Here is a 21,036-nt window from a genome sequence, read left to right as displayed (position 1 = left end):
CCCATTTAAATGATTCGACTCCCTTAACTTCGTGGACTAAAATGATTCAACTCGGTATTGTTTGGAGGATATACCAGATTTAAAAATGAAAAATAGCATCTCATGTGCAGTTCATAACTCTTACTCCACCTGCCCATTAGTATTTTTGGGAAAAAAAAAAACAACTACAATTCTATATATTATCGGTTTCTTTAATTTTTCTTGCGATGAAAGAGTGGAGCGGACGTCATCTTCAATTTTGTTTTCTATATTGTTTTGGACTGACAACATGACATGATTTTCAAAACCTTAATAGAATTTTGACATGAAAATTAAACTAAATTGCTCTGAGCAATAATAAATCCTATTTACCAAACTAACTCTACCCTTATGGAAAATATCTTTTACACTGTGTTTGGATTGAGAGAAATGGAGAGAAGATAAGAGAAGAGAAGAGAAGAAAAAATAAATGAGTTTTTCTCCATTTCTCTTGTTTGGATTGTCAAGCGGGGATAGAAGAGAGAAAAATAGGTGAGTTTTTCTCTCTCCAAAAGAGGAGAGAAATAGAGAGAGAGCCTTTTAAAATATTTTAGAATTCCAACTCTTCCCCTAGATCTCTTTTAAGATATTTTAAAATTCCAAAGTTTTCGTAAGTTCTCTTCAGTCAATCCAAACATGGTGGAGAGAAATTGAATTTCTCTCCTCTTATCTTCTCTTCCCTTCTTTTCTCTTCTCTTCTCCTAATGAGTTTCTCTTCTCTTCACTTCTCTCAATCTAAACACAACCTTAAGGTTGAACGCATTCCATAGTGATTCTATTGAATCCCCGACCATTGTCTTTAAGTAATACGCCCCTGCTTGTTTGAGCTTATCTATTACGTACGGTCCTTCACAATTCTCTCCGAACTTTCCACTATTTAGCACTTGCATGTTCTGGAAGACTTTCCTCAACACAAGATCTCCCAGCCTAAACACCCTCCTCCACATCTTCCGATCATAGGAACTCTTCAACTCTTGGTGATACCTTCCAAGCCTTTATAGTATTCTCTTTTTTGTTTCATCCATCCAGTCCAAGTTTCGAGCCCACAGTTCCTCATTTACTATGTCCCCAACTACCCGAGTTCAACCATTATGTACTTGAACCTCTATTGGGATCATTGCTTCAGTCCTATAAGTCAAAGTGAATGGGGACGCTTTCATACCTCTTCACGCCGTAGTTCGATATGCCATAGCACACTATGTAATTCGTTCGTCCACCAGTTTTTTCTGTTCATCCGACCTCTTCTTCAAGTTCTCGAGTATTGTTTTATTGGATGTCTCTGCTCGCCCGTTCCCCTGGGGATATCTCGGAGTCAAATTTAATATTTGAATTTCCTACTCTTGATAGTTAGCTAGGGCATGCTTACCCTTGAACTACTTCCCATTGTTAGTTATGACAACATATGGTATTTCGAACCTGGTTATGATGTACTCCCAAAGGAATTTTACCACTTCTTCCTGAATTCGAGCTAATGGGATAGCTTCTATCCATTTGGTGAAATAATGTGTTTCAACAAGCAAGAATTCCCTTCTCCCAATCGCTTGGGGAAACGGTCTCATGATATCCAGTCCCCATATGGCAAAAGGCCAGGGACTTTGGATCGAGTAGAGCTCTTCTAAGGGTTTTCGTATCATTTGAGCATGTCTTTGGCACTTCTCACATTTTTTAATATACTACTTAGAATTCTCTTATATGTAGGGCCAGTAATATCTCTGTGAAAGAGCCTTATGAGCCAACGATCTTCCTCCTGAGTGGTTTTCACAGACCTCTTCGTATATTTCTCTGAGAATTAATTGCACTTCTTTTGAACTCAAACACTTTAAGTATGGGCTCTACAGGACATCTGAAAGAGCTCCCCCTCTATGATAATGCATTGTTCCGACTTCCTTTTCAATTTCCAAGCTATTTTTTTGTCTTTCGATAGCACTCCCGACTCAAGATAACTTATTATTTCATCTTTCCAACTTGGACCTAAATCTACTTGCATGCACTCTTCTCCCTTATCAGGATCAATGCTCGCTCGAGTCTAAAATTCTACGAGAATGGTTCAGACCTCCGTATCTCCGAGCATTGAGGCTACGTACGCTAATGAGTCTGCATGGCGACTATTGTCTCTGAATATCCTCAACGTTTTCAACTTTTCGAGTTTAGCCATTTCTTCTCGGATAAGCTCCACGTACTTGGCCATCTTCCCGTCATTTGTTTGGTATTTTCCTCTGTCCTGTCCAACAACGAGTCGAGAATCTGAGTAGACCTGTAACTCCTGAATATTTAATTCCTAAGTCATCCTTAATCCACCAAGCACTGCCTCATATTCGACTTTGATATTTGATGCCCCAAAACCAAGTTTTACTATCGTTTAAAGGTGATCGTTGCTAGGAACCAATACCATGCCTGCACTCGACCCATGGAAATTAGCCAACCCATCTGCAAATAGCCTCTAGCCTATTTCAGGGCTCATTGGGTCGGGTATATCTTCTTCTAGTTGGTCCACCTCTTCCTCTTCCTCTCAGTAGGGGTCTTTTACAAGGAAATCCGCCAGAAGATTAACAACTACTTAACCCATTTGCACATTTCTTGACTCAAAAATGAGGTCAAGCTCCCCCAGTATGACTGCCCATTTTGTTATCCTCAAGGATTTTTCGACTCTGTACAATATTTCTCTTGGTGGATAGTCTGTAATGACTCTGACCTTGTGAGCTTCGAAATATGATCTGAGCTTCTAAGTTGAATACACCAGAGCGAGCCCGATTTTTTTTTGTTCGATTGTACCTCGTTTTCGAGGTTCCTAACATTTTGCTTACGAAATAGACAAGTAACTCATTTTTCTCTTTCGTCCTAAACAAGATGGATCTAATCGTCGTTGGGGTAGCTACCAAGTAGATGCCCAAAGTTTCCTTGTCCACTGGTGTACTCGAAATGGGGGGTGTTCCAAGATATGCCTTTAGATTCAAGAATGCTTTCTCACATTCTTCCTACCATATGAGTCACGTTCCCTTCTTCATCAAAGTAAACAAGAGTCAGAACTTATTTGAAGACCTCAACACGAATCTGTTGAGTGCGGTTACCCAACCTATCAACTTCTGCACTTGCTCACACTGGTTGGTGAAGGCATTTCTGTGAACACCCTTATCTAGTCTGGATTGGCTTATATTCCCCTTCTTACCACCATGTACCCCAAGAACTTTCTCAAGGATACCCCGAATGTACACTTCTTAGGGTTGAGACGCATCTTGTATTCCATCAACCGAACGAAAGTGTTTTCCTGGTAGGTCATATGATCTCCCGATCGTTTACTCTTTACTAGCATGTCGTCGATGTATACCTCCATAGTATCCCCGACCTTATCTTCAAACATCTTCGTGACCAACATTTGGTACGTGTCCCCTATGTTATTTAATCTGAACGGTGTCACTGTATAGTAAAAAAAGGCATTATTTTGTGATGAAAACGGTTTTCCCCTGATTTTCGGGAGTCAATGAGATCTGGTTATAACCCGAATACCCATCCATGAAGGAGAGCCTTTCATGCCTTGTCGTAGCATCAACCAATCGATCGATCCTAGGAAGAGGGAATCCGTCCTTTGGGCATGCTCGGTTGACGTTGGTGAAATCAATTCTAACTCGAACCTGACCATCCTTCTTCGGTACAACCACAATGTTCGCTATCCATGTTGGAAACTGTATTTTTCTTATCAATCCAACCTTCAATAACTTGGCCATTTTTTTTATTAACTACCTGTCTTAACCTTAGTGCCAGTTTTCGAGGCTTCTGCTGAACAGGTTAGAACGTGGGATCCACGTGCAGTTGATGGCTTGTTACTTGAGGATAGATGTCAAACATATCTTCTAATGACAAGGCAAAAACGTCTTTGTTTTAACTCAAGAATTAGACCATCTTATCTAACTCCTCTTTACCCATTTTCGACCCTATGAAGGTTTGGTATATGTTCTCTTTTCCTAAATCCACCCATTCTACTACTGACACTTGGCCTAGTAGTGAAACGTCCAGTAAGTGTTATTGTTTTATCGCACCGAAAGGGTTGGTCCTTACTTCCTTGATTTTCCCTTGATGTTCCATTTTTTTCTCTCATTCATCGTACAGGAAAAATATTGTTGAGCCACTGCTTGATCCCCTCTTATCTCCATGGGACCTTGTTGGGTTGGGAAACACATGATCCAATGGAATGTCGAGGGCACAACTTACATAGAATGGATCCACCTGTTTCCCAGAATGGCGTTATTATACATTTGGGTGTGACCTTTTCTTCTATTTATAGAGTAGGAGTTTCAACCTTCCACGTTTCTAATCTTATCTCCTTCTATTTTTGCATAAGAAGCGTGGGAATCCTTGAGACTAGAACATTTCCTAGCATATCACCCTGAAAGCCCAAGACTCTAGGGATCTGCGCGCCTCTTTTTCCAGGATTTCCTTTTCCTTAATCGTTTCTCGAGCTATGATGACTAGATGGGAACTTGAATTACCCGAGCAATATATTTCATAGGTCAAAACTAAAAATCGGATAATGCTTCTAATAGTTTACTGACCCATGTAGTTACTTTTGTGGCTTGCGAATTTATTCCAATCTTTCTCGCGATGGTCTTCATTTTAGAAAACTAAAATAGAGAGATAGATCCGATCGAAGTATCCAAATCTTTGTGCAAAACAAGAAATCTCAAATTCTTTACCAACAACGATAAATAAAAATAGAAAAGAGGAAGAAAGAAAAAAAGAGGTAAAAGAAGCGTACACCTCTTGCAAAAAAAAAAAAAATTTCCCACAGTGGTCTTCATGCTAGAGATTTGACACAAAGATGGCACAAAAACAAAGTCTTGGCTTTCTTTTATAAGTTGAGGAAGTCAAAATAGTGAAGTATTCCATCTCCTAGATTTGTAAATTTCATCAGGATTAAGAGACCTAATCTAACCAGATTTTTTGCTTGACAAACCAACGAACCAAAAAGGGTTTTCTTCTTGAAAAAGGATATTTTCGTGAAATTCCAACAAAAAATCAACTCGGTCTTCAATGACCAACAACACCACCACTTAAGTAATCCTCTCTTTCTCATTCTCTTTTGTATCGTGTTTGCCGCCCGTAGGAGTCAATAGTCAAGCTAGCTTGAATAATATAATAAGATTTGAAATCTTATTAAGAGTCATTGGGTCTCACATTAAGGTAGCAACCTGGGCAGGCTAGCCTGAATTCAACCTGATTGATGGGCGAGCCTAAGTTGAGTTATGTAGAAAATGAGTTGAGCCTAGGTTAGAAGATCTCAACTTGACCTCAATTCAAGTTGAGGTTTGGGCAACCCGAACCCGAAGCTCCATACTAATATATATATAAATTATATTAGTTATATAATTTATTTACTTTTTAAAGTAGTTTTTAATTATTTCTTCTTATAACTAAGGGATTTTTCTATTTGAGTCCATTGCGATATATAGAACATATAAATTTCTTGAAGATGAAAAATAATTTAATTAATGGTATTGACATTTAAGACTAAGAGAGGGAAGCATCATCCTAAAATTCTCAAAATTACCTAACTCGAGCTAACCGAGTTCAAGCCGATTTTAGAAGTTCAAACTTGAATTGAGTTTGGGTTGAGGGTTTTGTCACTTGGGTTGAGCCCAAGTTTACCCTCCAACCCGTCCAAGTTGCAGCCTTATCCCAAATGGATTACACATTGACAATCCAATGCCACAGCTCTTTAGATTTCATGAAAAAAAAAAAAAGTTGAGTAAGGAAAAAAATCTGTTTTTTGACTTCTCAATATATTGAATATGGACGATCACCAAACTCTTCAATCTAAAATTAAAATTTTGGAAACTAACATCTTTTAGATGTTTCTTTTTTTCAAATTTAATAGAATTTTGTCCTCTACTTCATGTTGCATTGGATCACGTTTTGTATGCCATAAGGTTATGTGATCAACAAACTTTCCTCAATAAGTTAGGAAAATGTTTTTAAAAAAAATGGTGTAAATATATTTTTATAAAATACTTCATTAGAAAAAACAATCCAGAAAACATTTTTATTAAGAAGAAGTTTTCCCAAAAATTCTTCAAAAAGAAAATAAGCTTTTGGAAAACATGTTCAAATAAGTTTTCTCGTAATTTAAAAAAAATAAAAAATTTGAATTAAGAAAAGATGTTTTTGAAAATATTGTAAAATATAAATAAAATCCTCACATCAATGAGCTCAATGACACGTTTCATCACATGCACTCTTGATAACATGTCATTGATGGGAGGATTTGTAAGAACGAAAGAAATTACATTGATCCCTAAACTTGCTCAAAATTACAAATAATCTATTATTTTCATATAAACAAAAAAAAATTTCCTTTGGGCCCATTTGTTAAAATAGTCTTTTATGGCATGGATTTGGATTTTCGCAGATGAAATCTAATGGTCATTGCTTTTCCGGGTGATAAATATCAAGTCCTGGTTTTATACATCCATAGCTCAGGTTAACCCATGATCAAGCCATCAAAACCCACCAAATGAGTTGGTGAAACCACTAAGCAACTTGATCTTAGGCCCTATTATAAACACTCCAATTTGATCAGGCCCCACTCGAAAATAGTTCAAAAAAGATGAATTTTATCAAAAAAATCATCAATGGGTCTAAGGGCCTAAATTTTCAAAATTCAATTATTTTTGTTTAAATCAAAAGCCTTAGGACTTCCAATAGTCCAATGACCCATCGTAAGATTGATTCATCATTTAAATCCTACCACTTTCTCAATCCCCATCATCTTCTTAAACTGTTACCCCTCTAACCCCGAATCGTTTATCAAGTCTCGAGCCTATTTCTAAGCTCATTTAGAGTCCATCAATCCTGCACATACCCTAAACTAATCAAATTCAACCCAATTCTAAGCCCAAGTCCCCTACTCAAGCCTAATGTCATACCATGATCACCACCAGTTACGACAAAGATCAATGATTATCAAAATGTGACATTTGTCATCACCACCACTCACCTCCCAAATCCTTCTACTCAACCTCATCATCATTTTCAAAAAGTTAACCAACACATACCTCAACCCACACCCAAGTCATAACCTACCCCCATCATTCTCTCCAAAACAAACCAACCTACACTCCTCCTTAATCAACTCACTTAACACACACCTCGTACCCCTTCAGACACTTTTCACCATATCTTCTACCCACCCAAACTATCCACAACTACCCTCTTATATAATTATTCTTCTAACCAACTCCCACACCCCTTAACCTCACTTAACACACAACCCATATGGGTTGAAAAACCAAACCCACTTGGACAAAAAATAAAATGCCCCATTTACACTACTTTCCACATATACCCCTCCCCAACATCAAAATAACAAAAATCTCATGCCTAAATCTCATGTCATTCTCCATTAATCTTCTATTTTGACATTTCTAACTCTAAAAATCATCATCAAAACCTAGAAAAACCATTCTCCCTTTCAAAAAAGTCATACTTGAATATCCCCCACCCCTCAAGTCATTTCTCTCAACTTTCTCATCACTCAACTCTCATCTCTCTCAATTTCAAAAAAGGAACTCCTCAATTCACTACCTCAACCCACTCGACTTTCAACATAAAAAATCCATCAACTTTCAAGTTTTATTCTGTAAGCTACTCAGGTCAAGACAAAAAAAAATTATTCCAAAAATACAAAGAAGAATAAATAAATAAAAAAATAAGGAAGAATAAGGTAAAGTAATAACAAAAAAGGAAAGGAATTAATCCACGTTCTCCCCCTTCCATTTTCCCTTCTTCTACCCCTCCCCTTTCCTCTTTTATTTTGTTTTTAAAATAATCTTAGGATGAAGTGAACACCCTCATCCACACCAAGTAGATTGGACTTTGACTCGGTCAAAAGAGTAGGAGTTGAAAACTATTTTAAAAAACCTTCTTAAAAAATTCCTACACAATTTGCACCTACCACAAAACATTTTCAAGACTAAGGCATTGGACCCCTTTCTTATGAAAGTTGACTCTTGATTGATAAGTCCACAAGTTTTTAAAATGAACAAAGGTATGGATCATAGAAGGGTCCCTTTGTCAATAAGGAAGCCCTCAATGTTTTAAATCGAAATTGAAGTCTCTCACACTCGAGGGCACAAACCGATTTGTTTCCGACTTTTACTTTCATTTTCCAAAAATGACCGAACCTAAAGTTGCCACCTATGACGAAGGGAATAGTATGCCTAATACCTTCCATATTCCCTAACATGGGCCCCTTACCTAGATCTTAGGTGGACCAACATATCTTATCCGTACGAGTTACTACAAACAAAAATAATTTTTCAAAACTATTTTTTAGATATCCATTCATACCATTTTCTAAAAAAAATGGTGACAACTCTAAATCCTAGTAGTAAAGATCTATGGACTAAAAAAATCTCATAGCTGCACCTATAATAAAAAAAGATCAGCTAAACCCATTAATAAGTTTCTATAACTACGTAAATTGAAAAAATATTGTTTTGACTTTAGACCAAGTTACTAAAGTCCTTTAAGTTGGGGGTAAAATTGAAAAATTGCTCTAACCTAATTCTATAAATATCAAAACTAAGTTAATCAGAAAATGCCTAAATCATTTTATTCAAAGAAGGTAACTTGAAATCACTTGCTCCCAAAGAAAAAAAACAGATCATTTTCTCTAAAAAAAGAAGTTCTCTTTCCAGAGAAGAAGAAGCTCACAAATCCCCCTTTAGAAAAATAACAAAGATTTATAAGAATTGGACTCTAGCATTTAGAGAAGATCAAGTTTGAAGTCCTTCTCCAAAGATAAAAATCATCATTTTCAACCAATAAAGCACGAAGGCCAGAGAGAAGAAAATCACACATCATCTTCAAAGATCTAAATGTTAATCAGAGAAAAACTCTCTATTTAACGAGTATACTAAGAATTGCATCACATCTTTTTCATCAAATTAATCAAATCATTTGTTCATCTCTTATTTTGTGCATTTCGAGGAAAGATTATGAAATTTGTTTTCAACAATATATATATATATATAGTTATCGAAAACTTCTAGCCCATAAAAGACAAAACATGTTGGCTATGTTATTTGATCTTGAACCTAACCTATATATAGGATCAGGTTCAATAGCCAATAACATAGCCAATTTGTTTTGTCCTATATGCGTTAGAAGTTTTAGAATGGATTTATTTTTTGTGAAGATAATCTCTATGGTTAGGAGATCGTCCTCACATAAAATAATCCAATTTTTGAAATTTCTAATGCCATTCTGAAACTTCTAACTCCCTTAACCCCTAAGAGGATGCCTATGTCGACATTCACGGGAAAAATCTAATATATATATAACAAAAAAAAAAAAAAAAAAACACAACAATGGACCCCATCCCTTTATCCCCCACATATAAAATGGATTGGGAGATAATTTTGTAATGAAACTCGAGGAAATTTTTTAACTTTATTATTCTCCTCCCCCCTTTTTGAAGAATACCCATATTTCTTATTGTCTTTCCTCTACTACTCCTCTAACTTTATTAGCTTTCCTTTTCTACCCCTTAACCCCAAAAAGGATGCCCTTATGATAAGAATAGGTAAAATCTAGTTTATATAAAATAAATTAAATTAATGAAAAGTGGAATGAAATTTTTTTTACGTCCACCAGAGATAATGATATTCTCACACCTCCAAAATCTAACACTAATCCCCATTATTTTGTGTTTATTTTCAAGGCATGAGACACACATCCCAATATATGAAATATGATATTATATAAATAGAATGATAACATAATATAAACTCCAACTAAACAATTAATCAATAACAACATCTCATATAAACTAAAATCACTATCTACGTAAAGTGACATTGAAACTGAATACATATATATATATATATATATATATATTCCGTTTGGCACCCAACAATTTGCCCAACATGTCTTGTCCTACATGGGCTAGAAGTTTTTGAATTGGCTGATTTTTGGTGAGGATGATCTCCTCACCATCACAAATGGTTTACAAAAAATGGACGGTCCACGATTTTTCAACTTGTAAACATGGGGTTAGAAGTTTTGAAATGTGATTTTTATTGAGGATGATTTTCTAACCGTAGAGATAATCCTCACCAAAAATCAGCCCATTCCAAAACTTCTAACCCATGTAGGACAGAACATGTTGGGCAAATTGTTGGGTAAATGGTTGGGTGCTGAATATTTCCCATATATATATATATATATAGAAAACTACACAAGTTGAAATAAACATATCACTTAAAACTGTGTATAGACTCCTGACTCACTACTCTCAAACATCAAGATTTATAAGCATGTCCCCTTACTCATCGACAACATCTACATACTCCATTGTCCTAGGTTTGCCTGCAAATATGTTTGTGTGGTAAGGTGAGTAACAAGGAGTTACCTAGTAGATAACAAACATTTCTAATAAATACTCATAGTATGAAATGAGAAATCACATTAAAACAGTTTAATCATGTAGGTTAATAAGAAAATTTCAAACATAACGATAGATAATACAAATAGTGATAGTATAGACGATAAGAGCATTGAGGAATAACAATTGATCTTATTGCCTCAGTTATGGCAAGTGAATGTCCCAATACTTGTGGAATCCCATCGATATATCTGGATTTTTTGGCTAGGCTAACAAACTACGCTTGGGTGACTATTTTTTCTATTCAAGTTGGCCTAGTGACCAAAGCCTTAAGACATGGTCCATTATTTATAGTGATCAATCGTTCGACGATTGAAGAATATCTAATGCGCACTAAATAATCTATAAGTAGTACCTCTAGAGCCTATATACAAGTGATCCTCAAAAATCTGTAGTTTTCCACAACAACTACTTTTACAATACAATTGTTTGCTATTAAAGATAGAAAAGAATATCTCTGATTTTAGGAAGGACACTGATTTTAGGGCATCACATACTACCAAGGAGATTATAAATCTCTACAATTATCCTAAATAACTTGCCACTCTAACAAAAAATTTCAAACAAACAATCAATCGCAAAACTAAAATTAAAAAAAAATCAAATCAAATTAGAATTAAATCCCAAAACCATATCTATACTTTGGTTTAAAACTTATCAAATTTCTATTTTTTTTCTTGTTCCAACTAAACTTCATACTTGATACTCAACATTTATAAAAATAAAAAATAAAAAATAAAATAAAAAAAAGATTATGGATGAATTTTGGAACTAATATAACTAGAAATAAATTATACAATTTAAAAAAAAAAAAATTTGAAGGAAAAAAAAGAACAAAACAAAACTCAAATATTCTTGTTATTCAAAAGAAGTGTAAACTATCTACCTGGAATGGCTTCAAGTTTCTATAATTCTCTTAAGACCTTGCAGAAGGTAATCTTCATAATGTATTCTTTCTTTTTCTGTGTCTTCTAGCTTTCTTCACAAATAACCTCCCAAGTTATTTTTTTTTCCATTAACTCTTGAAATTCGGACTTTATGCCAAGTCTTAACTTATGGAAAATGAAGTTCTCCAAGTTGACTTCTCCACTTAAGATTTGAACTAATAAAAAGATACAAAGTGAGGTTGAAAACAATTGGATAGTAAAGTTGAAGGTTAAAGAAAAAGAATTTGATTTGAAGAAGATTGAAGTAAGTCTAAAATGAAGATCTACCTTATAAAATTGATGTTGGTTTTCCTTCTCTAAAACCCACTAGAGTTGAAACTACACTTAAACAATTTCTCAACCAATGTATACGTTCCCTCTACTTCTTGATATATATAGATATTTTTCTGTATTAACATGTCCTCAAACTTTCACTCCATGGTTTAAAATTCAGTTATTGATGGTTGGTTCGGGTTGTAAAAAGTTGAAGATAGAAGTGAATATGGTGGAGATTTTCTTACTTGAAGAGGTTGAAGAAGGTGAAGATATGAGTTCTCATATGGGAGGGTTGAAGACAATGGGCCTGGGATTTTGTTTGGAAGACTTGAAATCAAAAGAATGTTATTAGTTTAATTTTTTTCTTAGACTTGTGTTACTAATCTTAACATCAATTCATTTTACATTCATACAAGGAGCTCTCACAAAAGAAGTTTACATGCACCAACCACCTAGTTTTGTTGATCCTCATCGTCCTCATCATTTTTCTTGGTAACATAAAGTAGTATATGTCATCATTATTTCTCCTTGAGTTTGGCTTTTCGTGTAGTCATTTTGATAGTTCCATGTTTATTCGTCGTAGTTCTTGGGTATGATTATTCAACTTCTTTTTGTTGATAACATTATAATTATTGAGGATTTTGCTACTAATACTACTTCACTTATTCTCAGATTAGGTCTAGTTTTGACATGAAAAACTTGGGTGATTTACATTTCTGCTTGGCACAAAGGTGTCTCATCATGATAAAATTTTTGGAGCATACGCAACCAAAATATACTCTTGACCTTTTATATCGCACAACTATTTGAGGCTAAGCCTCTTTTTGCCTCTGTCACTTTTGGCTCCAAATTATTATCTTACGAGGGAAAATCGATTCTTGATATTCATGAGTATCGGAGTATAGTTGGCGTTCTCTAATATTTTACAATGACTCGTCCAGACATTATGTACGCAATCGATTAAGCTTGACAATCCATCTATGCTTCCACTCCTCATGTTGCGGTTAAACGAATCTTACAATACCTTTAAAGCTTTTTAGGACATGGCTTTCGCTTCTCCTCATCTCCCAATTATTCTATTAATACGTACATCTTATGTTGATTGGATTTGTTGCTCTTATGATAGGCACTCTATCTAGTTCGTGCATTTTTATTAGTCTTAATTAGAGTTGGAACTCGGACGAGGTTGGGTCGGGTTGGGGATCAACCTGTGTCCGACCCACACTTGACAAACATCAACTAGTGCCCGTGCCCAACCTGACCTCAAGTGTAAAATGCTCAACCCAAGCCCAACCCAAGTCAGATTGATCGGGTAGGTCAAGTTCATTCATTCCTCATTAATACTAGATAACTTAAAAGATAAGTAGTATGGTAAAAAAATATAAAATTTACAATTATTTGTCCTAAAAAGATGATGATAATTAACTAAAGTTTGAATCGTGAATGAGAAAGAAACAAAGATATATAAAAATACTTTTAAATTATAACCATATTAAGTTTGGGTATGGACAAATCGGGCAAAATTCAGGATTGGACAATCTGTGACTATGCCGAAATCCAACCAGATTTCATTGAGTCAAATTTCTTTTTTACCCGTACCCAACCTAAGTATGCCCAATCTTGACCCAAGGTCGGGTTGAACCCATCGGATTTAGGTTTGGCCCACCCAAGTTGTAGTTCAAGTCTTAATCCCATTTCATAATATTCAAGAAGCAACCAACTATCTCTATGTCTAGTGTAGAAACTGAATAAAATGCTTGACATTATTGTTGAATTAACTTTAATTTAACATCTTTTTCATGTTCAAGGTATCTCTTCTCGCTTTCCTTTAGTTTTTTATTGTGACAATGTTAGTGTCACATATGTTGCCTTCAATCCGATTTTCCATGCTTGCACCAAGCATTTAGAAATTGATAAATACATTATACATGGACAAGTTGCTTGCGGCTCTTTCATGTTCTATTTGTCCCAAGCCATGGCCAACTTGGTGATCTATTCACCAAAGGCCTAGCACGTGGCGTTTCTTTCTTTTTTTTTTTTTTTTTGGGGGGGGGGGGGGGGGGGGGGCAAGATATTCATTTGCATGTCTTTATAAAGAGAAATATAAAAGCCTTAGTTGTGTAAGAGAGGGACCAATTCTTCAAACTTCTTCAACATTAAATATCACTCAAAGATATATTTTATGGTTCACAAAGCAATATAAGCCCTTATTTTCTCTTTTATGTTCAGCTAATAGATTCATTATGACTTTCATATATAAAATACAAATAAGAGAAAAAATTGAATGATTCAAAACGAAGAAAAGAGAATACAATAATCATACATAAAAGATACTAAGAAGCTCAAATTATCTATATATAAAAAAACCTCAAAATTTGATGTGTTAATAATTAACAACCTATATATATGGATCACAATATATTACCTTAAACAATGACCTTACCTTTGTTTGAAATGAGTAAGTGAACCCATACACCCCCTCCTCCACATACACACCATATGCCCCTTGACGTGGCATGTGTTAGAAGAATAGATTATTTTCCTCGGGATACAGAACTGCACACATTTATGGGGATGTATACTTTGTGTATCCCAAGGGGAAAAATCCATGGTTCTAACCCATGCCAAGTCAAGGGGCATGTGTCAGAAGAGGGCCCTGATCTAAGATCAAAACAATATGAGATTAATTTTTGTTTTGCAAATTTTTTTACTTCTCTTTTCAAATGAGGGTGGTTGATGATGACGAGATTTGTGGAAAAAAAAATTGGGTTTTGATTGTTTCTTACCTTGAATACAACATCCATTATTTATGTTATTCAATATCCTTTTAAAATGGGCAAATATCTCTTTCTAAAATACTAGTCTCCAATCTAGTTGCATGACCTGTGAAGTATTTGTACCTTTCAAAAATGGGTGATTTATGTCTCTAAAATGATGGCATGCTCCTTGACCTTGGTCTACTTTAAAAGATTAATAATAAAATAATTGAAACACCCACAACTTTCAAACCTTAAGAACAAAATATGATTTTTTTTTTTGTTTTGTTTGATAAATGAAGATCTTTTATTAAGAAGAGGGCATGGTTTGGGATGACAAACAAATATATAAAGAAAGAAAAATATAAAATTAAACAAGCCCAAGCCTAATACAAAGATAATTACATGAAAATATTAATACCCAATCTATAGGTGCTAACTAGCTTAGTCAGTAAAGACTTTGGGTTATGATATCAGAGACTTAGTTCATATCCTGCCAACACCGAATTATTGAATTCTATAAAAATATGTTTATCGATAAAAAAATAAATCCCATTTTCAAAGAAGTCTTCAAAGGAAATCTCTTTTGACTCCTACAATTTTTGGTTTTGAAGAAAGACAAGTCCAAAGATTGAAAAGAAAATCTCTTAAAATAAACTTTCCTTGCCTTCAAATATTCAAGCATTTCTTTCTTTATAAATCTCCCCAACGAATAGCAAGGTTAAGAGGTTGTAAAATTTTCAATTAGTGCTCATAAACCATAATCAAGTAGGGGCCATCTCCCAAGCAACCCACAAATGGAGGGAATGCATTGCGAGATGCCATATGACTTTTGGAGGAGTAAAAGATGATCGAATCTCGGGTAGAATTTGTACTTGTTTAAATTGAAATTGAAAATGAGAGATTGAAAATGACTTGCTTTTCAAAGAATAATCATGGGTTTTCGTCTAGAAGTTGAAGATTACAGCATTTAGGTCATTTTAATAAGTCTATAATAAAGACTTACGTCAAGGAAGTATGTCATCAATTGGAAAAGCAAAGGCGGGTATTTCAAATATTCACCAAAACATGAAGGTGTCTATCTAAATCACCCATTTTTAAGTTTTATTTTCTTTTCTAACTTGTTAGAAGCAGTCCATAGTTTTGAGTCTTTTGACCCCTTTCTCTTGTATTTTTAGTCGTTTCGAATTTCGATTGTCTTCGAAATTGGTTCCATTTTTTTTTAAAATACCGAAAACCCAAATCTTGTTTTCGACTTTGCGGTTCAAAAGCTGCAATTTTCCCGATCGGTTCAAGGATTGGTTCTAGTTTCTGTTTATAAAAAGGTAAATTTTTGTACCATTTATGCTACTTCTCTTTTTTGGTCTGATTAATTTCCCATTCCTGTCATCACTCCATTGAAAATGTTAATGCTGCTTTGATGCTTTTGGTCGATTAATTTTTATCTGTATGTGTTATATCATGAGGTTGATTTTGAGTAATTTCCCATTTCAGTTTAATCATGGATAATTGCTAATCACTTCATTTAAATGTTTATGCTGTTTTGGTAGGGTAGATTAATTTTAATCTTCATGTGTTACAAGATGTTTGGATTCTTATTCTGTTTTTATATATTTATCATGATTAAGTGAAGGGTCGATTTTGACTGATTTTCCATTCCAGTTTAATCACTCCATTCAAATATTAATGCCTGTTTGGGATTCCGGGTGGACTAATTTTATTTTCATGATGTTTGAATTTTTATTCCATATTTAATATACATCATGTATGTGTGAGGGGCTGATTTTGACTAATTTCTTGTTCCAGTTTTATTATCGATAATCACCGATCAAGCTATTCAAATATTAATGCATGCTTGATATCTGGGTGTGGATTAATTTTTTATCTGCGTGCATTAAGTGATGTTAGGATTTTGTTCTATGTTTATATATTTTTTCATTTATATTTGAAGTGTTAATCACACCATTCAAATGTTATGCCTGTCTGGATTAAAATATGTGAGAGATTTTTCTTGGTAAACTAAAAGAATATCTTTTCTTTCAGACACAAAATGATGATCCTAATCTTTGATGTGTTTATACTTGTCTGAAACGGAGTAAGAGGAAAAAAAAAAAGTGATATTGCATTTATCATGTTCTCATCTCTAAGTTTATGTTACAGCCCACTATGTAGCGCATTACATTTCTTATTTATAATATAATGAGTCGTGCTTGAGTGACCTCAATTCACACTTTGCTGATGTGGAGGTGTGTATGGAACCATGGACGCTTTTCATCGAGTTACATGAGTGACAAGCATCTATGGTTATGTGCACACCTCCACATCGGCAAAGTGTGAATTGAGGTCACTCCAGCATTATTCTAACATAAACACCCAGTTATAACCTTGTTATTATCTAACATAAATATTAGTTTGCTATATTAAGTTATAATCTCTACCGTCTGTTTTGTGTCATTAATGCAGGTTCCAAGTAGACTTAGATTGGTCTTTTGTAATAAACAGAACCAATTATTAGATTACCAAATGGAAATATAAGGTAAATTTGCAAGGAAAGTACTCCTCAAAGGCTTTATCCTATCTTAGATGGGCTTAAAGCACTGGCAGAGTCTCTGGGTTTTAAGACAAGCTTTAATGGAATCAGACCTCTTAGTGGGCTTAAAAGTCTTACTAGAAATGAGTCTTATAAGTCTCAAACTTGGATCTTAAATACTTATGGCCCTCAAGTCATGTGGAACTTGAGACTTCTAGATAGATGGGTCATACCTGCCTCTTCAAGGTGTTTGGATTACCATGCCTAAGTAAGGAGGCCTCATGTGTCTTTATGCATTTAAACCTTATAGGACTTTGGATCTTAGGTCATGTGGATCTAAGAGTCGTCCTCATCACATGTGGACCTTATTGATCTTTGTTGAGTACTTGAATAAATAGGCCTCTAGGCCTTTAAGTGTATGGCTCTGACACATGTTGCTAATTGTTAGAATGGTGCTTTAGATTAGGCATTTATGTAAATGTACTATATTTGTCAGATTTATAATAGGATGCGATTTTTTATTTTTCGACATTGTTTGGGGATTGGTTAAGGATTAAAGATTTGAAATTGAGTTAGGATAGAGTAAACCCAAAAGGTAAGATGAAAATTTTATTTCACTTATTGTAGGATAGAGAAAAGGGTTGAAGCTTTGTAGGTCTCAAGAATCAAGGATCAAGAATCAAGAATCAAGAAAAGAGTTTCCGGAATCCAAGACTTCAAGATTTCTTTAAAAAAATCAAGAAAACAAAATTTATGGGTTGGGTTCTTGAAAGGATTAAAGGTTTCTTGATCTCTCACAAATAATAATAAATAAAAAAATAGAAAAAGATGGATTTAAGAAGAGATAGGGGATAAAAAGAAAATTAAATAAATAAAAAAAATGATATTTAACTTGGAATCACTCCCAATGATTTTCATGACAACAACCATGTTGAATGCACAAACATTCAAAGAAAACAAAAACTTCTTATTTATTCCATTCATTCTCCATAAATAAACCCTAATACAATCTATAAATAAAAAAATAAACCAAGAGTCCTAATAAAACTAAAATACCTAATTTTCATCACTTTCTCTCTCCTAATTTTCTAACCGTAATAAACTTAAATAAAAGATAAAGTAAAGTTATTAAAGTGACCATAAATATTATATTAAGACCATGGGCTAATAAAACAAGAAAATAAGCCCTAAAAACATAACATAAATATCCTAAAACAAACATCTAAATAAGGACTAGAATATACTCTTCAAGAGTTAATGTCCCCATCAATCTGAGGTAAGAATGTCACTTGTGGTGAAATGGTCATCCTCGGTCAAAAAATATGTGATGAACAATTTCCAATATGGATAGAAGGCTTAGCTGAAACTTTAATCACATGACACAAGAAGGAACCTTTGCATGAAAGCAAATTAAATCTATCTGAACCATTGGCGCTTAAAAACCCAAATGATTTTAAGGAAGTAGAAACACTATTAAAATGTATTGGGTTTGAACTTTTTTATTTATTTTATGGAAAATTATGCAGGATAACTGTGTCCCACAACTGATGGCACATGGAGGGGTCTCCAAAATTGAAAGTCAAAAATAGAAAACTAACATAGCACATTAACAACTTGAACTTAAGAAGTAGGAATTTCACAAAAATCACTCCTTGGAGAGTCCACCTATGGGGTTTGCAGAGTACGAATTGATCAACAACTTATCAATGGAATTTCGGCCGTTTAAATAGGTTGGCCATGGGTCTTCAAAAGGCATGTAGTTGAACTGGAAAACACTCTAGGCTTTCCAGGTTAACTTTTTTTTTTATCTTACCTAGTTGCTCCATGAAGAGCATTTTGATGGGAAACTTGTGGATTGTCCAATCCGTTTAAACACCAATTGATTACTCATTAATCCATTTACACTTACCTCTTGTGATTTCTACTTAACAAGTCAATTACTTCGATTGACATTAAGCCATATACCTTCATTTTGTGGTTTATGTTTAACATGTAGTATCTGGGCCAACAACCATTAAAGACGATTAGTGGTGATTTACTTTTCCATTACTGAGGGAACCCTTTTATTACTCTGTTCTTTAAACAGGTTTAATGGAGATATCATTGTTAAAGGCTTTCCTCGACAATCTCTCTCAGTTCAACCAGCCATCTTCCTGCAACAACATAAAATTTGAACCAATTCAGAAGTATTATGAAAAGATAGATGAGATATTAAAGCTATTGAGGCCGATGCTTGAAGCAGTTTTTGAGTCACAGTTAGCTCCAAATGAACAACTTAACAAAGAGCTCGAAGAACTGGACGGGCTTTTTAGTCAAGCCAGGAAGCTTATTGAAGGCTGGCATCCAATCACAAGTAAATTTTATTTTGTATGTTACACAATTTACATTTGCAGTGATGTTTTATCTTCTTTAAATGACATGTAAATGTTTTGTTTGCTGGAATTATGTTTTTTATAACTTATGTCACACGAAAAGATTTTTGAATTCATTTTTTTAATAGAAAAAATGGAAGCTTTTCGACAAGTCAATAATATGCCATTTTTGCACTTTACCTGTCAAAAATAAAATAAAATAATGGTATTGCCTGTCCAAGGAAACAACAGTACATCTTTTTGGCCTTTTACCTATCAAAAATGAAAATAATAATAATGATTCACTTGTCCAAAAAAATCCTATGAAATTCTTAAGATCATATCATGAGAGTGATTTGGGGATACTCCTATCAAAATGATGATCCTTTAATTGGAAGATCTTAATCTGTATCTTTTGGGTTGGATGGCAGTATAGAATTCAGTACTGCTTTTTTGCATGAAACTGGGCTCATTCTTTTCTTGCAGTGCATAGGGCTATATTTATTATATTTTATAAAATGTGCTCCGACGTGTTGGGACATGCTAAGACACAAATGCTATTCAGTTTTGGTTAAACATTAATTTTCTTACTACTTTAAATCATGGATTAATTGTAGAACAGTAGAAGGTTTATCATCTCAGGTGATTCTCTTATGATAATTCATTTAAGTTCACCCCCCCCCCCTGTTTTTAACTTTATTTTCCATTTTTCTGATGCTGGACAGGCATTAGGGAAATTAAAAGAAGAAAAAACACGTTACAAATATAATGTGAAGCATCATAGCATATCACCATGCAATTGAACATCACATTTAGTTGTTTTGTTTTCTCTCTATGCTTTTTTTTTTTTTTTGCTTTCTTTTTGGGTCTTGGCCTTTGTTTCCTTTTGAGCACTCCTTGTCCTCCCATTAATAAGATCTTTGATTATAAAAAATAATAAAGAAGAACCATTCTTCTTTTGAAAAAGAAGAAAAAACTCGACTTTTAATGGTCATGTTGTTTCCTCTTACACATATATTCAAGATTTTATTGGATTTATTTTCCATATTTTAGAGTTTTCCAAAGACCTATAAAAAAAAAGAAGTTTTCCAAAGACTCCCCTAACATTATTCCCACTACGTGGAAGATGCTCCTATTTCCCTTCTTAATATCATCCTATATGACAGGCCTTCCCTTTTATCCTTTCTTTCTCTTTGGTGATATGATTCAATAACAACCCCTTAAAATTTATAAGATGCATAGTAAGAGATTGAACAATCAAGACCAAACCTTGATCATCTTTAGTTGATGAGGTGTCTATATGGGTAGTTTGGACATTGCAAATAACAGTGGGCAGCTGTATTAATTGGGATATCTAATTATTATTTTCCATTGTATTTGTTTTCTTTCTCTTTTATACTCGGGGTATTTTTGATTCACATGACAATAGTAGGGTTGGAGTGTGGGACACTATAACTATTATTTTGATCCCATACCTTTCATTGATATAAGATGCTTTATTGTCTCCAACTATAAGGTCCCCTGTGTTGGTGAATCTATCTTATGATAGTAAGTGTGACCCACATAGGATGCACTTATCTTTGAGGCGTTCTTTTTAACACATCATTTTAAACTGGAGATTCTTTTAAAAAGTTGTGAGCCTTGTGTATTTGAGGGCCTCAACTGAAACCCTACTCTTTTAAGTCTTAGAGTTAAAAGAGTTCAATGTGTTCCTGCTTCATTACGGGAATTTTTGGATACA

General features: G+C 34.3%; 1 protein-coding gene across 4 annotated transcripts in view; it reads left to right on the top strand.

The window, feature by feature from the left end:
* The first annotated feature begins 15,543 nt into the window (after positions 1-15,543).
* The window catches only part of LOC147388129 (U-box domain-containing protein 4-like), an 82,424-nt gene continuing 76,931 nt past the window's right edge, over positions 15,544-21,036 (top strand). The window contains exons 1-2 of one of the 4 annotated variants that reach the window (XM_086421517.1): positions 15,544-15,739; positions 19,031-19,311. In XM_086421517.1, the coding sequence (XP_086277643.1) occupies positions 19,036-19,311 (276 nt within the window). In that variant the 5' untranslated portion in view covers positions 15,544-15,739; positions 19,031-19,035. Of the gene's footprint in view, positions 15,740-19,030; positions 19,312-21,036 lie in introns of those variants that run through there. The other 3 variants (XM_086421516.1, XM_086421519.1, XM_086421518.1) reach the window with 3 other exon arrangements.

This window comes from Akebia trifoliata, chromosome 13 (genome assembly GCF_017979445.1).
Source record: "Akebia trifoliata isolate Shusen 1 chromosome 13, ASM1797944v1, whole genome shotgun sequence".
NCBI lineage: Eukaryota > Viridiplantae > Streptophyta > Magnoliopsida > Ranunculales > Lardizabalaceae > Akebia > Akebia trifoliata.
This window is presented reverse-complemented; position numbering and strand designations above follow the sequence as displayed.